Below are 17,282 nucleotides of genomic sequence, written 5' to 3' on the forward strand. Positions count from 1 at the left end.
TGCGCTGCTTTATGCCAGTACTAGATATTCACTAAGCAGCGCTAAGTGAATCGGCCTTAAAAAACGCGCCAAACAAACGCGCCAGCTAAAGGCAGGCGCAAAAGGAGCTGGACTTAGAAAAAAATTCTTTGTTTACCTTTTTGCAGGCACACCATCCATACAACAGGCCCGCGGGGGTGCCGTGTGATCCCCGAGGGACTACGGGGTCCCCGGTGGTCCGTGGGTGTCCGGGGGGCCCGCGGGGGTGTCCGTGGGTCTCCGCGTGCGTCCGGGGGTCCTCGCGGCCGTCCACGGGCCTACAGTACCAATGGTGTGCCCCCAAAAAATAAACAATACTCTAAAAAAATGCCCCCGTCCCCTAACACATACTGCTGCGGCCGAGTTTATTCGAGCATTTGCCCGTTCTCGGCCGCAGCAGTTACCTGGCGCGCGCCGGAGGGTGCCGGGCGCGCGCTGAAGCAGCGGAGGAGAGGCCCGCCGATCGCGGCTTCCCCCTCTCCTCTCCGGGTCCGCCGGGTCCCCCGGAACCCCCTGCCGCCGTCCCCCACATCACGGGACACCAGGGCTCCCTCGGGGAGCCCTGGACATGCGTGCAGGGGGCGCAGGCACCCGATAACACGTGACCGCGCATCGGAGATGCGCGGCACGCCGAGGGGCTGCCATTTGCAAGCCGGGATATCTCCCGGCTTGCGGTAGTGGCCACACAGCAATAAAGTGTGTCGCCAGTGTACACTACAGTAATGGGCAAAATTACATTTATCCACATATGGATTATAATGCATTTGCCCATTAAATATACATTAATCACAATAAATACAATAAATACATATTGTACTCACCCTTGTCCGGCACCCACGATGAAGGCCATCCACATCTTCCTCCCTGTCCATACACTGGGGTGCTGAAAAATATACACAATAAGAAAAAGAGCCAAACTAATGTCCCCTAACCCCTTAATTACATTAGAGGTTATTAACCGCTACAGTTATTAAGGGGTTAAGCCACCCTTACCCGATACCCACCCTTCACCCATTTATTTGTACAGTGGCTTCATCATGTATATATATTATAATATAGACTATAGAATACTAAGTGCGCAAAAAGATACAATTTACATCGAAAATATTAACAGTTGCTGCCTAATGTTCAGCTATACACAATAGCATATATATGGGGAAAGGGGGGAAACAACGGCGCAAATGACTGTTAACTGTATAATAAATTTGAGCATAAGTAGAATGGGGGTATGGTTTGCCAATGATTCTGAAATGAAATGAAGAGAAACAAGATATAGTGAAGTACGTTTAGTTAAAATATATGCGCAAAAGTAGATCGCTACTTACAAAGTAGCAGATGTAAACAAGCATGTAGGATATTATAATCCTCTCCGTCCTGCTGCCTGGAGTTGCTGTATGGATCCTTCACGTGGAACGCCAAGAAGCGCCGTATTGGTTCTCCTCTGCCCGCAGCCCTTCTCCGTGACTTCCTGGTTGATCCTCTGGTCTCACGAGACTAGCCCGCTGACGTCACTCCGCCGAGATTTTGGCCGAAATTTGGATATAATGTCCAGTAATGAGCAGGGGATTCTTCTGGCATGTGATGTTGGATAGGGATGCTGAAAGTTTGTCTTAGAGCCTCCTCCCTTCTAGTTTCTTCCATAGGAGGTCTTTCCTCCTCGCCGTCTAGCTTCAAAATGAGACGACATAGGCTTTTATAGGCCTATGACGTCACATTTTCATCATATGGTTCTCACGGTCCTGATTGGGCCGTGAAAACCATGTGCTTTGGCCGAGAAAAAAAAATTGATGACGTCATTTAAAGGCAATGACGCCAGCCAATCAGAATGGCAGTTCTTCAATTGCCTTTAAGATGATGTCATGAAAAGAAAAATGGCCGGCCTCAAATGGTACGGTAGCCAATCAGAGCGTGGGAAATACATCCCAACTCTGATTGGCTCAAGTACCATGTGACAGGCTTTAAATGATGTCACATCCGTTCTCCCCAAAACCTCTGTCACATGGTCTACTTGAGCCAATCAGAGTTGGGATGGAGTTTTTTTTTTCCGCTCAAACCACATGGTTTGCATGGCCCAATCAGGACCGTGAGAACCATATGACGAAAATGTGATGTCATAGGCCTATAAAAGCCTATGTCGTCTCATTTTGAAACTAGACAGCTAGGAGGAAAGACCTCCTATGGAACAAAGAAGACCAGGGCATGGCGGATGAAGATAAGAAGACCCAGAAGAAGACAGAAGAAGACAGAAGACGGAGAAGACCCCCACTATGGATTACAAATAGAAGAAAGAAGATACAGACACTTGTGGATTGTAAGGGTTTATTTTTTATGGTTACCTGGTTCATGCTGTTGGATTACCTGTACGAGAGCTTCCGGTTCCCCTTGATTTCGGTGAGTGGTTCATTTAATGGTAAGTAAACAAAATAAATGTATTTTCTTTTTATTTTACAGGTTTTTTGGAAAAAAAATTATGACCTCCATTTTTTTTTATGCCCTGAATTTATGTATGTCACTATGGATATACATACGTACAGGACAAGTCAGTGGTTGTATTGTATGTTGATTTTTAATGTGATTCAATTGTTTTTGATGCTCTTTTATTGCACCTGTATTGATGTCTGTAAACTATAGATGGACATACATACAGGCAGTGGTCGACAAATCACCAAAAAATCTACTCGCCGAACAAAAAAAATCTACTCGCCACCTAGTACCACACGTGTGCTGCTTGGGCCAATAGGAGCTCGCCACGATATTAAATCCACTTGCCCGGGGCATGCAAATGTATAGGTTTGTCGAACACTGCATACAGGTATAAAAAAAACTTGTTGGCTTGCCTTGTTTGGATGTTTTTTGGAATTGCAATTTGCTGCTTTGTGTAAAAATGTGTTTCTAATGTACATTTCATTTTTTCAAATGTTTATTTAAAGACTGTTTGCTATAGATTTTTTCATTGTCTTATTTTTGGAAGATAGATTTAGTGTGATGGTTACTTTGACATAGATTATTTTTCACAATGGTTTGTTTGTAGGATTTGAAGTGTGTAATTGATTTGGATTGTAATTGATTGGTGATTGGATTAATTGATGGTAATTTAATTGTTTTGATGCTTTGTTTTTCTTTAATGATTGTATTTATATCTTGTTTGGATTAGTGTATTTGATTTGGAGCATTGGTTGGCATAGTATACATGATGCACAGATTAATTGTATCATGTACAAATTGTCAAATTGAGTGTTTGTATTTGGATTTCTTAGACATTGATTTTGCTTGGTGCTGTTTGATATTAGGAGAGATTTGTATTTGGCCATTTACAGTATTTATTTGTATATTGGTTAATCATGCATATACAGTATATATATATCATGTATGTGTATATATGTATATATATATATATATATATATATATATATATATATATATATATATATATATATATATATATATATATATATATATTTATATATTTCAGAGTGGCAGCACTGGGAGCAGAGCAGCAGTCTGCCAGACTAAAGGAGATACTAATAGGGTTCGAGGGTGTATATAAACGTGAGTTACACACCCAGAATCCATCCCCTGATGAAAACGCGTACGGACAAGTGTGCTGTGGGTCCTGTTAAGCATCTCTTTTGAATTCTAGCTGTAATCCTCCTGCTCGATACCAGTGGACTTCGTGTGGTGTCATCTGATCGTTCCGCCGCACAAAGTGCCCCCGGTAGGAACCTGGATCATTGTCTGGTGTGTTCCCGGGGGAAGGAAGCTGTGGTGAGCCCAACATCGTCAGTTTCTGCAGGCAGAGGCACACGAGGGTTGTACTTTGATGCGGTGGAGTCACGGAGTGGAGCAGAGGAACAGCAACGCCTACAGAACCATGGAGCATGAGTATTAACTCATAAAATGCTTTTTTATTCTCTTTGTTTGTGAGTTCAATTTGAACATTTTTATTGGGAAATTAAATACTTTTTGCACAGTAATGCACTAGGATTGGGTGCTTTTTTCTTTCATTATATATATATATATATAATGAAAGAAAAAAGCACCCAATCCTAGTGCATTACTGTGCAAAAAGTATTTAATATATTATATAGTGAAATATATATATATATATATATATATATATATATATATATATATATATATATATATATATATATATATATATATACAGTGTTCGACAAACCTATACATTTGCTCACCCCGGGCGACTGGATTTAACCCCCGGGAGAGTAAATATTGGCCCAAGCAGCACACGTTTGGTACTAGGTGGCGAGTAGATTTTTTTGTGTGGCGAGTAGATTTTTTAGTGATTTGTCAACCACTGTATATATATATATATATATACATGATGAAGCCACTGTACAAATAAATGGGTGAAGGGTAGGTATCGGGTCAGCGTGGTTTAACCCCTGTGACAAACGCCCCTCTTTTGTAGTGCTGACGTCTGTCTGGGTTCTTCCCGACACAGTCTTCTAGGGTTAATTATACAACAAACAGGATCATGCAAAGTATTATGCTGCTTAACTCAGGCTTCTGCCTGCTTTATTTTCATCCAAGTAAGGTACTGCAGCTTTAACATGTGTAGGTTAGAGGTACTCAGATACTTTCATTCAGCAGTTCACACATTTCAGTGTTACAATATTTCCCACACTGTTATTTCAAGAAATAAAACCAAAATCATATAAGCAAATCCTATCCCTTTCAGGGATCTAACTACACATCAGAATCAGTCTCTCTAATAGCTGCTGGCCAACTAAACTGGTTCCCCAGCTTAAAACAATGCTCTCTCATTTAGGGACACAAGATACAGCACAGTCTTTTAGCAACAGCAGTAATCATTTGTTTTGTCTTATCTGTTCGTGGTGTCCAGGCAAATCCTCTGGTACTGTCATACGTGGAGAGGCCGTCAACCTCGATACTGGATGCAGGAGAGTAGCGACACCCCCAGCCCCCAGGCTCCAAGGAGAGAGAGTGAAATGCAAAACCTCTCTGCTCTAAATACCTGTGCATGTGATTAGAAGAGCAGGTGAGGGAGAACTAGAGCCATTGTAATCTGTGGTCTGGATTTTCCATCCAGCTGCCTGAGGTAATGGGAAGCTGTGGAACGGATCATTTGTAACTATTCCTGCACTTTCTTCTCTAAAATGGGGCAGAAAGCTGCCTAACATCTTTGGACTATGTCACACCCCTTAATGACTGTAGCGGTTAATAACCGCTACGGTCATTAAGGGGTTAGGGGACATTAGTTTGGCACTTTTTCTTATTGTGTATATTTTTCAGCACCCCAGTGTATGGGCGGTGAGGAAGATGAGGGTGGCCTTTATCATGAGTGCTGGACAAGGGTGAGTACAAAATTTATTTTTTGTGATTAATGTATATTTAATGGGCAAATGCATTATTATCCATATGTGGATAATAGTAATTTTGCCCATTACTGTAGTGTGTATGTGTTAGGGGGCGTGGGGGATGTGTGTTGTATATAGCAATGTTTATTGGGAGCAATTGTCCCCAATAAACATGCTATTATGCCATAACCCCTTCAATGCATTAGCGGATAGCCGCTAAGGTAATGAAGCTGCTTTAATGTATTTTCATTAATAGTGTGCGGGAGCAGGAGGTCCCCTGAGCTGAACCGCATTGATTTGTGGCTCAGGGACCCCCTGCTTCCCGAGTTACAGGCCCCATTAAGGGGCATCGGATGCCAATGTCGGCGCCATCTTTATTGAGCCCACGTCACGTCTTTGATGCTATAAAGACGGCGCCGACACTGGCACCGATGCCCCATACCGGGGCCTGTAACTCGGGAATCAGGGGGTCCCTGAGCCATTAATCAATGCGGTTCAGCTCAGGGGACCCCCTGATTCCCGCACTCTATTATTAAAATGTACATTAATGCAGCTTCATTACCATAGCGGCTATCCACTACGGTAATGAATTATTATTTATTGTTATGTGTGTTTTAATACTAGTGTAGATGTGCAGGGGGTCTCCTGAGCTGAACCGCATTGGTTTTAGTTTCGGGGACCCCCCACTTCAGGAGATATAGGCCCCGTTATGGAGTGCCGATATCCCCTGCACTTTAAAGCTCCCGCGTCACGTGACCGGGACATTTAAATTCTGCAGGGGATACCGGCACCCCATAACGGGGCCTATATCTCCTGAAGTAGGGTCCCCGGACCTGAAACCAATGCGGTTCAGCTCAGGTTGACTGAACCCTACTGTATAACAGCCACAACAATGTGTGTGTAAAACCATCTTCATTTAAAAACATAAATATTTGTACTATTTAGTACTGCTGCTAATCAATAACCTAATTGAGACCATTGATAAAGATATTCACTGTGCCATCTGGCAGGCAGATGTTGAAATTAAAACACCTAACCAAGGGCATGTCACTGCTTTGGTTTCCCATGTGGTAAACCACAGTTATAGTATATTTTTGTAATACAAATAGCAACTACCTATTAGGCAAAGTGTTTTTTAGATAATATTTCTTTTAACTTTGACCAAAATGGATTTTTAGATATAGATAGGTTCATGGGGAAGCTATGTGCACTCCTTTTGCCCCTAATTATGCTGTTTTTTTTATGGACCTTTGGGATATGGAGTAAATAAGGGGTAACTGTGATGGGGAAGGTGTTAACCAGGCTTATAATAAAAGTCAAGCCCACTTGGTTAACCCTGACCTATGTGTTAGGGTCTTAGAGTGTTAGCTCTGGGACCCAGATGCCAAAAATGTATTACTGCAATTGTATAATGATTTTGTGACATTAAAGATATCTGCACAACGTAAATGGGTATGAAGGGGTTAAAAGATATCTGCAGGTATACACAGAGTCCTTAGTATATCAGGGCCTCCCCAGTATAGCAGAGGTACCCACATACATGCCCAGGTATACTGAACCTAGTTTAGGGGTTTAGGGAATAACGCCAGCTAGGAGATAAAGCGGAGAGTTTATTGGGGGGTAAGGAAAATGTTTAATTCATGTTAGAATAAAACTGTGTAAGTTAGGTTTTAAAGTGTAGCAACAGTTAAGGTTTTCACTCTCTCTTACCCCAACAGACTTAGTGCTTGTTAATAGAGAATTGTGGAAAAGTATAGGTTATTAAAACCAGTATAGTTTTAAGCAACAGTGTTTTAAGATATGGTTAACCTTTAAGCATTAAATTAGACAGGATCTTTAGTCTGCAAAAACCAAGTGGGGGGCTTATGGCTAATAGATGAAAGAGACATTTGTCCCAGAGGTGTGATCTGTTGTTCTAGCAGGAAAGGCGGTGTCCTCTCTTCAAAGGGACATTTGTTCTAGAGGTGTTAAACCTTTTGTTCACAGGCAGGAGTGAGGTAGACTGAGTGGCATTCATTAATGAAGCAGGATGCTATGTGGATATGACCCGGGGCGTGGCTACAGAAGAGATCAACATGAGTGACCTTATTAGATATGAGAATATCATGAGACGTCCTCTGTGGAATATACTAATAATGACATGGGTGTATCGGTGGGACCAAGTCACACATGATGGTTACAGACACGTGAGGTCTAGCAGGTCCTAAGAGACAGATATTAATATTTCCCTTAATTTTAGGATGACACGGTTATGTTTAGTATCATTGGGAAGGGCATACGTGCCGGAATGTATTAATATGTCGCACATGATGGTTACAGACACGTGAGGTCTAGCAGGTCCTAAGAGACAGATATTAATATTTCCCTTAATTTTAGAATGACACGGTTATGTTTAGTATCATTGGACCGGCATGCGTGCCGGAATGTATTAATATGTCACACGTGATGGTTACAGACACGTGAGGTCTAGCAGGTCCTAAGAGACAGATATTAATATTTCCCTTAATTTTAGGATGACACGGTTATGTTTAGTATCATTGGACCGGCATGCGTGCCGGAATGTATAAATATGTCTCACGTGTCAGGATTACAGAACTGAAGTTATGAGTACATTTAGATATGAAAAACCATTTTTAAACGTCCTTTTGGGGGAGGAGTTTTACTCTAGGGTTAGACTGTCAATCTCACCACTGATTTACGACAGGGAAGCATTATGTCTCCAGGGAAGTACTGCACCGACACACTTTATTCGAGCAAATACCCAGTATGTAACTGGCAGATACCTGGAATGCGCCGCTCCTCACCTCTGACAAGCCCCGTTGCGTTTGCCTTCCCAGCCTGGGTTCATGCCTGGCTGACGGGCGGCTGATCTGTTAAATGATAATGATTAGGATTTAATAGGCTGCAATGCTTCGCGTGTCTACCAGATGGCATAAATTCATGAATTGTAATGCAGTATATATATACATACTGTGCAGTATTGCAGCCAGCGGGAATAAAATGCTTCAATCCCTGCATGGAAAATAACCCAATGCACTCGGGCAGAAAACAGTCACAAACCTCAATACACCCGGGTATACCCGAATTCGTGGGACTAGCCGAGCTCGAATAAAGTGTGTCGCCAGTGTAGGCTTGGCGGCTGAAATGCAAAGTTGGCACATGCTCGCAGCATGCTAAGCGGCTGAAATGCAAAGTTGGCACATGCTCGCAGCATACATTGAAGCTTCTGCCAGGCTACCTGAAGTACTGGCGGAGCATGCCCATAGGTGGGGTGTTTGATTCCCACGTCAGAGATTGGCTGTACATTATGGAGATAGGACATTAGAAGTTTTTTAAAGTTGGTGCAGTCAGTCAGACAGTTAGTTCCATCAGTTCCATCTAAGAGTTCCATCTAAGAGATTCATCTAAGTTCCATCTTGTGTGATTCACCTGAGATTCAGTCCCATTTGAGAAGGTCCAGCTCTGAGTAAATCGTCTCAGAGTACAAGTGACCAGATTCCAACAGCAAGAGGCTATGGGAATTAAAAGTGGTCGGGATTATTTTGCTGTGTGTTTGCAACTAAGAAAGATTAGTTTTGTTATCCCAGTTTCCAAAGTAAGTGTGTCTTTTTCCTGTAATTTGTGTAACATAGTTGTGTACGTTCCTTATGTGAATAAATGCAATTTATTTTCTCTCTCTGCTTTTCTCAATCAATGATCCCGGTAATTAAAGTGTTAATAAGCTTGGTCTACCGTGACAGTAACAATCTCTCCAGTGTGGCTCTAGCTTTGTGCTTCGGGTTATTGCCCTGCTGAAATGTGAATTTCCACCTCCGTTTCAGAGTCTTGGCTGACTCAAACAGGTTTTCCTCAAGGATTCGCCTCAACTTTGCCCCGTCCATTCTCCCCTACATTCTGACAAGTTTCCTAGTTCCTGCTGAAGAAAAGCATCCCCATAATATGATGGTGTTAAATGGGTGATGCGCAGTATTGAGCTTGCGCCAGACATAACACATTTTTGTTTTATTTTGTGTCTTGAGGTGAGCCCTTGTTATCACGGGGCATGAAGGAGACTGTGAAAGCTTCAGAAAGGGAAAGTGTTGTCTTCCAGTGTGTTGGCAGTGAGTAGCCATGGGCAAAATGTTTGCAGAAAGTCGAATCCGCAGGAGATTTGCAAGTTCCATTAAGATGCGGTTTTCCACAGATCAGTCTCAAAAAGACAGATTCTTTAACGTAGCACTGAAAATCTGCAGACACATTCAGATTTTCAAAAATCTGAATTCACAAGCAGCATCCATTGGCTGTGGGTTGGTTAGAATGGCTGCTGCTGATGCTGTAATATTATAGGGGTAGTACTCAAAGTTCCATTAAATCTGTTCTAATAACATGACGTTACCTAAATAAGTAACATCCGCTATGTTCCCTGACGGGAATCCACAAAGCTAAATTTACAGTAAGCAAAAACAACAGCTGTTATGGCCCTCATTTGCATATGACTAATGCGGCTAAGAAGCTGAAGAAAGAAAAGATGAAAGAGGAACCATCATGCAGCCAGCATGGCTATAGATTGGGGAGGGAGGTTAGACCGCACAGGGAGTTACCTGGGGGGGGAGGGTTCAACCCCTTATATGCCGTAGCAGTTGTATCGTAATTACATACAATGGGTAGAAGGATAGTTAGGGCATATGTATTAACCCCTTATTAACTTTAGTGACCATGAAGGCATGCATGTTGCATGCCTTCATCGCCAATATGGCTTCAAAGGGGTTAATACACAGGTCTAAAAAAAATTGGCCTAGTCCAGGCTATTAACTTTGGCTTCCTACAGTACTCAGGCAATATAGGAAACCAAAGTAGCCCACTTAAGAACCCTAGACACCGCCAAATATTTTTCTGCTACCTGGCATTTGGTGCTAAAAACCAGGTATATATACTGTAACCATAACTTACTCTAAATAGAAATGCGTTCATTTCTTCATTAACTTTAACTGCTGTGGATATGCACAGAGGTGGTGCATGATATGAGTATCATTAGCACTAACGTCCGTTAAAGTTAATGGCAGGTCATCTTAACAGTAAGACAGGCCTAAACGCTGTGTTAGTGAGTTTTGAAAATGTAATGCCGGGGGATCGCGTGAGACCTCTGCAGTGTATCCTACCTTGTCTTCAGCGATGTGTCGCCATGGCAATGCAGCATCAAATGACACCATGGGGTCTTGTGTTGCGATGCATTGCCATGGCAATGCGCATCAAATGATGCCGCGGGTTCACGTGCGTCATTTAACGCTTGATCTTAGGTAAGGGGGGGGGGGCGCAAACACAGGGGCTGTCTGGCATGCAGTACAGAATTTTGCTCACCCCTGATTTAGATTGTAAGCTGTACAGGGCAGCAAGTCCTTTTCCAAATGTTTAAATTTATGTTTAAAAGCAAATTCCTAATATGTCTCATTATTTTTCTTACTGTACAGTATGCCTTTTACTACTGTACTACTGTTAAGCACTATGTACATGGATGATGCTATACAAATAAAGATATACATACATTCCCTTTTCTTTCTGAAAAAGATCAACCATTTGATTGATACAGTATGTCTCAAATAATCTTGCTCACCTTGTGATCTCTTTTTCCCATTTAATTTCATTTGCAATTTCATGAATTAACTAAAAAAACATGAATTCAGTTGCAAAGATATTCATCACACTTTACATATCATTGTCACTTATTATAGGTATACTTATGGTCTCTGGATGATAATACCCCTACAAATAATTCCTTTTTATTATTTGTGATCTAATAACAAATATGTTTTTAATAGTAAATAGCTGACCCATGAAAATCAATGACGACATAACTACACATTTCATAGCCTGTTACCCAAAACAATCATTTGCCCATTCACAATGCCAATGAGTTATGAGTTATGAGCCATGTAAGTGATTATTTCATAGAAAAAATGTATTACAGAAAATTAACATCTAATAGAACAAAAAACAAAAACAAAAGGCACCATTAGGTTATTTTGTCTTTAATGAACATTGTTCCTGGAGTTGTTTGTCATTTAATAAAGACTCATATAATGCCTCACTTTTTACACAAAATAATCTCATTTTTGTAAAACAACCATTTCTTGACTGAGTTAAACAGACATTTTTGTGAACTTTTTGGGGGAAAGTAAGACAATTTTGTTATTACATCATTATGTTAATTACTTAATCTATTCTTTGCATGTCAAATCACTTATCTGTGATTATAAAATTGGCCTTTCGTGCCTAGGACGATTGAAACTCAATTTCTTAAGCTATTAAATTAAAAGTTAAAGGGAAGTTAATGGACTGTTAGTTTAATGTTAATATGTGTTTTGCAGTATTTGTCTAATTCAAAAGATTCTCTCCCAGAACTCCTCAGTAAAGTAAACTGTATCTGAACAAGGCTTTTATTACAGCATTACTGCATGTCAGGCTTTGCAATTTGGGAAACACATGAAATAGTTTCTGAAACCTGAAACTTGTTCTATGCTTTTGTCCTTGAAACTCCCTCATGAATAATTTAAAATTCTATTGAACTTTACATTTACAACTTCAGCAATATTCTAAATAATTCTGACAATTCAGGTATCAGCCAGACTGTCATGTATTTGATAGTATCAAGGGTGCTGTATTGACCTCTGTAGCATGATTGTGAAAGCTTTTTTTTGTGTTCTATTTTTGCACAGGTATCGTTTTTCTTGTTCATTATTTTCGTGGTGTACACCATGCTTCCCTTCAACATGCGAGATGCTATAATTACCAGTGTTCTGACCTCTTCATCCCACACAATAGTGCTGAGCGTCTACCTATCAGCTTCTACAGTCCAGAAGGAACACTTGGTTTGGCAGGTAGGTGTTATGTGTTAAAAATAGAGAATTAGTGCATATGTAAGTAACACCACATTTATTATATATTGTGCTGTGAAGGTCACATTGCAGCTTCTGTCTTTGTTTTTATTATGCAACATCAGTTCAGAGTTAAGTGCTCTAAGAATACAGATTAGGACACTGGGTTATTTCAGATTCTAAGTAGGAATTAAAAATAGATATTGCCAAAACGACCCTCATAACAATGTAACACTGCTTACATGAGTGGAATAATGTGCACAATGAAACAAAACACTTGTATATTTATGATATATGATGCGGATTGTAATTTGTGCTTTTCACCCTCAAAGGTTCATACATTTAGAATAGTAATCAGTTTTGGAACTAGAAAACAAAACTTTGCACCCTCAGTATTTGAGTGTATTTAATGAAGCAACAGTAATTTATGGGGTATTGTATACCACTGAATGTTAAAAAATGGGTTAAAGAGTCTCCCCCTATTGTTTTTTTTTAATTCAAATGCAATAGTTTCCTCTATCAGTGCTACTGTATCACTGAGGAAAGTAAGAGGAAATCCAGGATGAACTCTGTTACGGATACCAAGATTATGGAGAATGTGAAAGAGAAGAGGGTGGTCCCCAGTATCAAACGCTACAGAGAAGATGAGCAATATGAGCAGAGTGTGATGACTTTTTTTCCTTGGCAGCATGGAGGTCATTACTTAATTTAGTGAGGGCTGTTTCAGTGGAGTGAGCAGAGCAGATCCCAGATTGTAGATGACCTAAGAGAGAATATGAGGTGAGAAAATGGAGCAAGCGAGAGAATACAAAGCATTCAAAGAGTTTAGAGGCCAAAGGCAGGAGAGAGACAAGATGATAATTAGACAGGTAGGGTCAAGTGTTCTATATTTGAGTAAGGGTATATCTGCTGCATGTTTGAAGGATGAGGGAAATGTACCAGAGTAGAGGGAGTTGTTGAACATTTGTGTTAGTGTAGGGATTAGAATAGGAGCAAGAAATTTGAGAAGATGGGGGAAATGGGGTTGACAGGGTAAGTGGTAGAAGATGAAGAGGAGATCAGCAGCGACATACCCTCCTCTATGACAGTGGAAAAAGAGTTCAGGAAGGCAGAAGGAGAGTGAGGAAGAGAAGGTAGAGACTGTGAGGAGGATACAGAGGGAATGTCTTGACTAATCGAATCCACCATTGTCTTGAAATAGTGATCAAAGTCCTTGGGTGAAATGGAGGAAAGAAACAAAGTTAAAAGACGTTGTTCTCAGTAGACAGTGAAAGACAGAGAAGAGACAGCGTGGGTTAGAATTGTGAGGGTTAATTAGTGACAACAAGTATGTTTGTTTATCCTGGGAGAAGGCAGAGTTGAACCAGGATAAGATAAATTTGTAGTGAAAGATGTCTGCGAGAGGATGAGATTTCCTCCAGAGGCATTCAGAAGAGTGAGTGCAGGAATGCAGCAAGTATGTGTGGCAGTTTAGCCAGGGTCTGGGGTTAGAAGGGCGAGTACAGCAAAGAAAAAGAGGGACATGTAGTTCAAGAGAGGAGGGTAAGGCATAGTTGTACACTGGCGACACACTTTATTCGAGCTCGGCTAGTCCCACGAATTCGGGTATACCCGGGTGTATTGAGGTTTTTGACTGTTTTCTGCCCGAGTGCATTGGGTTATTTTCCAGGCAGGGATTGAAGCATTTTATTCCCGCTGGCTGCAATACTGCACAGTATATATATATATATATATATATACTGCATTACAATTCATGAATTTATGCCATCTGGTAGACACGCGAAGCATTGCAGCCTATTAAATCCTAATCATTATCATTTAACAGATCAGCCGCCCGTCAGCCAGGCATGAACCCAGGCTGGGAAGGCAAACGCAACGGGGCTTGTCAGAGGTGAGGAGCGGCGCATTCCAGGTATCTGCCGGTACATACTGGGTATTTGCTCGAATAAAGTGTGTCGGTGCAGTAATTCATGACCAGGTGTCAGAGTTTAGAGCAGAGAGAGGAGAAGAGGAGCACAAAGTGGAATCAAGAGGTTACTAGAGTGCATATCTCTACAGAAGTGAGGTTAGATGGAGGTGGCGAAGGGGAGAAGTAGATCTCATTAGGCTGGATACTAGACAGAAATTTCCAACTAACCACCATGTTTTTTGTGGTATTATATTAAATATTTAGTTGCCTAATATTGCTTGCCTCCTTATAAAAATGTTACCACCTCATTCTACAGTATAGAAATAATTACTTGAACTTGGAATTTAAAACAGCATGAACAAACATCTCAGAAAACAATATATAAATTCTACTTTTATATCTTTATTAATTTCACCTTAATTAACTGGTTAGTTGTCTGTTTGTCTTAAAGCCAAAAAAAAAATGATTTACAGTATGGAAATCAAGTTGGGGGAAGATACAAGTGGGCAACTCAGACAAAAAAAGGGATTTATGAATATACAGTAATATATGTATTTGCGCAATAGATTTACCTCATACACCCTATAATGTTCAGTACCTTTGGCTAATCTAGGCTACCATGAACATTAATGTTAGAGGTAATAGAAAAAGGGAGGTTATGGGAGACAGCTCGGCCAGGTTCCTCTATCACTCTTTCACTGCCATTTCGATACAGGCAGTTTCATGATATAAAGCTCTAATCCACTTTCAAAATCTTGAACACCAGACTATTATTTGTAAAGTGAGGTATAAAAACTGGAAATCTTCTTTTTGGAAGACCTCTGCAGCCAGTCAAAGGATTTAGAAGGTAGATAGATTTTGTAGATAGATAGATATGAAATTGATAGATAGTGTATGATATTACTTTTGTAAGGTTGTCAGAAGAGAGTTCTCGAATTATTCAAAATTTACAATTTTCTACACTAAAATTCATCAGAGCTTTGTCCCAGCACGGTCACAATCTGCCAAGCATATCAATTAATTATGATATCTTCTATCTAGAGCTTGCAATATGGGTTTTGCTGGAGAGTAGGAAGTGCTTGACAACTTACTTGTGAATTGTGTAGTAGTGAAGTCACTAGTCATCCAAGAGGCAGAGAACATACTGTAGTTCAAATCTCAGTGACAGTTCCTTGAGAAGCTGTTGTTGACAGTTAAATATACAGTATGTCACATGCCCAAGGCAGTTGTTTTAAGCCTATTGCACTCAGTAAATATACTTTACCCAGGAAAGCCTAAAGACTTAAATATGAAAATGCATTTAGAATACATACAAATATAGTATTGCCTTGTTATTTCCAAAACATGGCCTGCTGAGGTTCCTAAAGAGAGGATTGAAAACCACAAAAGACAAATAAGAAGGTAAACTTTCCACTCTAGGCATAAAAATGTTATACTGTCAGCACTACATTACATACTGTACTATACGTACGAATAAGTTAAAATGATTATTTTACTGTTATGTCCTTTTGGTGGGCACTGATTATTGCTGTGTGTGTGCACTGTGTTTTAAAGGAGCAATCCAAATAGCCTTTTTTTTTCATTCGTTTTTTTACATAAAATTGAAGCAGGGTGTCTCTGGAGCTGAACCCCATTAATTTAAGCTCCAGGGACTCCACCCATCCCGAGATACTTACCTCTATAGACGGTGCCTGTATCTCATGGAGTTTAGAGCCCCCGGTCATGCGGGCCTATAGCAAGCAGCACCAGATAACGTTATAGCTTCCTATTGGCCTACAGAATGCAAGGAGCTTTGAAAAGCCGCCATCTACTTTCGTCCCATATGGATGTGTGTATCTACGGAAGTAGGGATCCCCGGAGCTGAAATTAATCGGGTTTAGCTGCGGAGACCCCCTGCTTCAATACTATGTAAACAAATTTTAAAAAGGCCGCTTATATTGCCCCTTTAATGTGATGTAAGATATGCTACTATGTGAATTTTTTCCATATTTTTATTTCTATATTTTCAAAGCAGTAACATTGAAATATGTATATATCACGAAGAGTTTTACTATGCACATACTCATACTGCACATTTATAGACATCCAGACAATTACATTGCATGCAAAATGTCCTATTCTGTACCATGATCCCCCTGTGTAATTCCAAAGCTGTGTATCTGCATCCTTTTACAACATACATGTTCTGAAGAAAGTATGTTGTATAAGCCGCACTACCTAATGTGTAAAATATATTAGGGATATAAGTACGTGGTAGGTGCTGAGAAACAACGAAGAGACCCCTAATCTCTCCTAAGGAGATATAGAACACAACATGTACTGAAGTTAGATTTCTTCTATATTTCTGTGCATATGCACAACTATGTGTTCTGTGTTTTCACACTTGGAAAAGGGTAATTTCAGCAAATCTATAGTACAGCCATTGTGTCCCCTCTACCAGATGGATTATATTCTGCATTGATGTATTCAGTATTGCATTCTATTAAGTAAAGGTGACAAATGACTTGTAAGGAGGGCACCTTTGAGTCTACATTTGCTATGAAGCTTTGCATTTTGTGAGAAATACAGATACAGTATAGCCAGCCGTACACTGGTTTCTGCCAGGGGAAGTAACAGGATCCAAACTGTGGCTTCCCCTCGACGAGGGTGGTCCCATTTGCAAGTAATCAAGCATCCACAGCAATGCCAGGGGAAACCTTGGTTGTCTACTCACTAAAGCAAAAAGAAGCAGCTTCAGCAATGGGAAGCTGGCTACATCTGTAGTTAACACAATATATATGTATATGTATATGTATATGTATATATCTATCTATATCTATAGATATATACATATATATATATATATTGTTTTGTATTTAAAAGTTTAAATTACACGCAGATTTAGGTGAGCCTTGAAAGAATCAAATGTAACAATGAGATAATATATCAAAGATTACACTGCTGTATATCCAGTACATACTGTACTTTACAGTACATTTTTTGCAATGTATGTCATTGACATTTTAGGTCATTGTATATTTGATTAAACTACTAAAGGAAGGGCTGCAGGAATAGCTGAGTGTTAACCAAGTTGGAATCCCAATGCCAGCTCTCTTTGTGACCTTGGGCTCAATCACTCAAGCACCACATTTAGATTTCGAGGTCAATGGAACAGCAACTCAT

At 40.4% G+C, this 17,282-nt stretch overlaps 1 protein-coding gene across 2 annotated transcripts in view; it reads left to right on the forward strand.

Annotated features, from left to right (window-relative positions):
- Positions 1–17,282, forward strand: part of ADCY2 (adenylate cyclase 2) — a 1,451,375-nt gene that overhangs the window by 460,187 nt on the left and 973,906 nt on the right. For both annotated transcript variants that reach the window (XM_075586169.1, XM_075586170.1), the window contains exon 3: positions 12,053–12,214. In XM_075586169.1, coding sequence (XP_075442284.1) covers positions 12,053–12,214 — 162 coding nt within the window. The remainder of the gene's footprint in view (positions 1–12,052; positions 12,215–17,282) is intronic.

Source organism: Ascaphus truei, chromosome 2 (genome assembly GCF_040206685.1).
Source record: "Ascaphus truei isolate aAscTru1 chromosome 2, aAscTru1.hap1, whole genome shotgun sequence".
Lineage (NCBI taxonomy): Eukaryota > Metazoa > Chordata > Amphibia > Anura > Ascaphidae > Ascaphus > Ascaphus truei.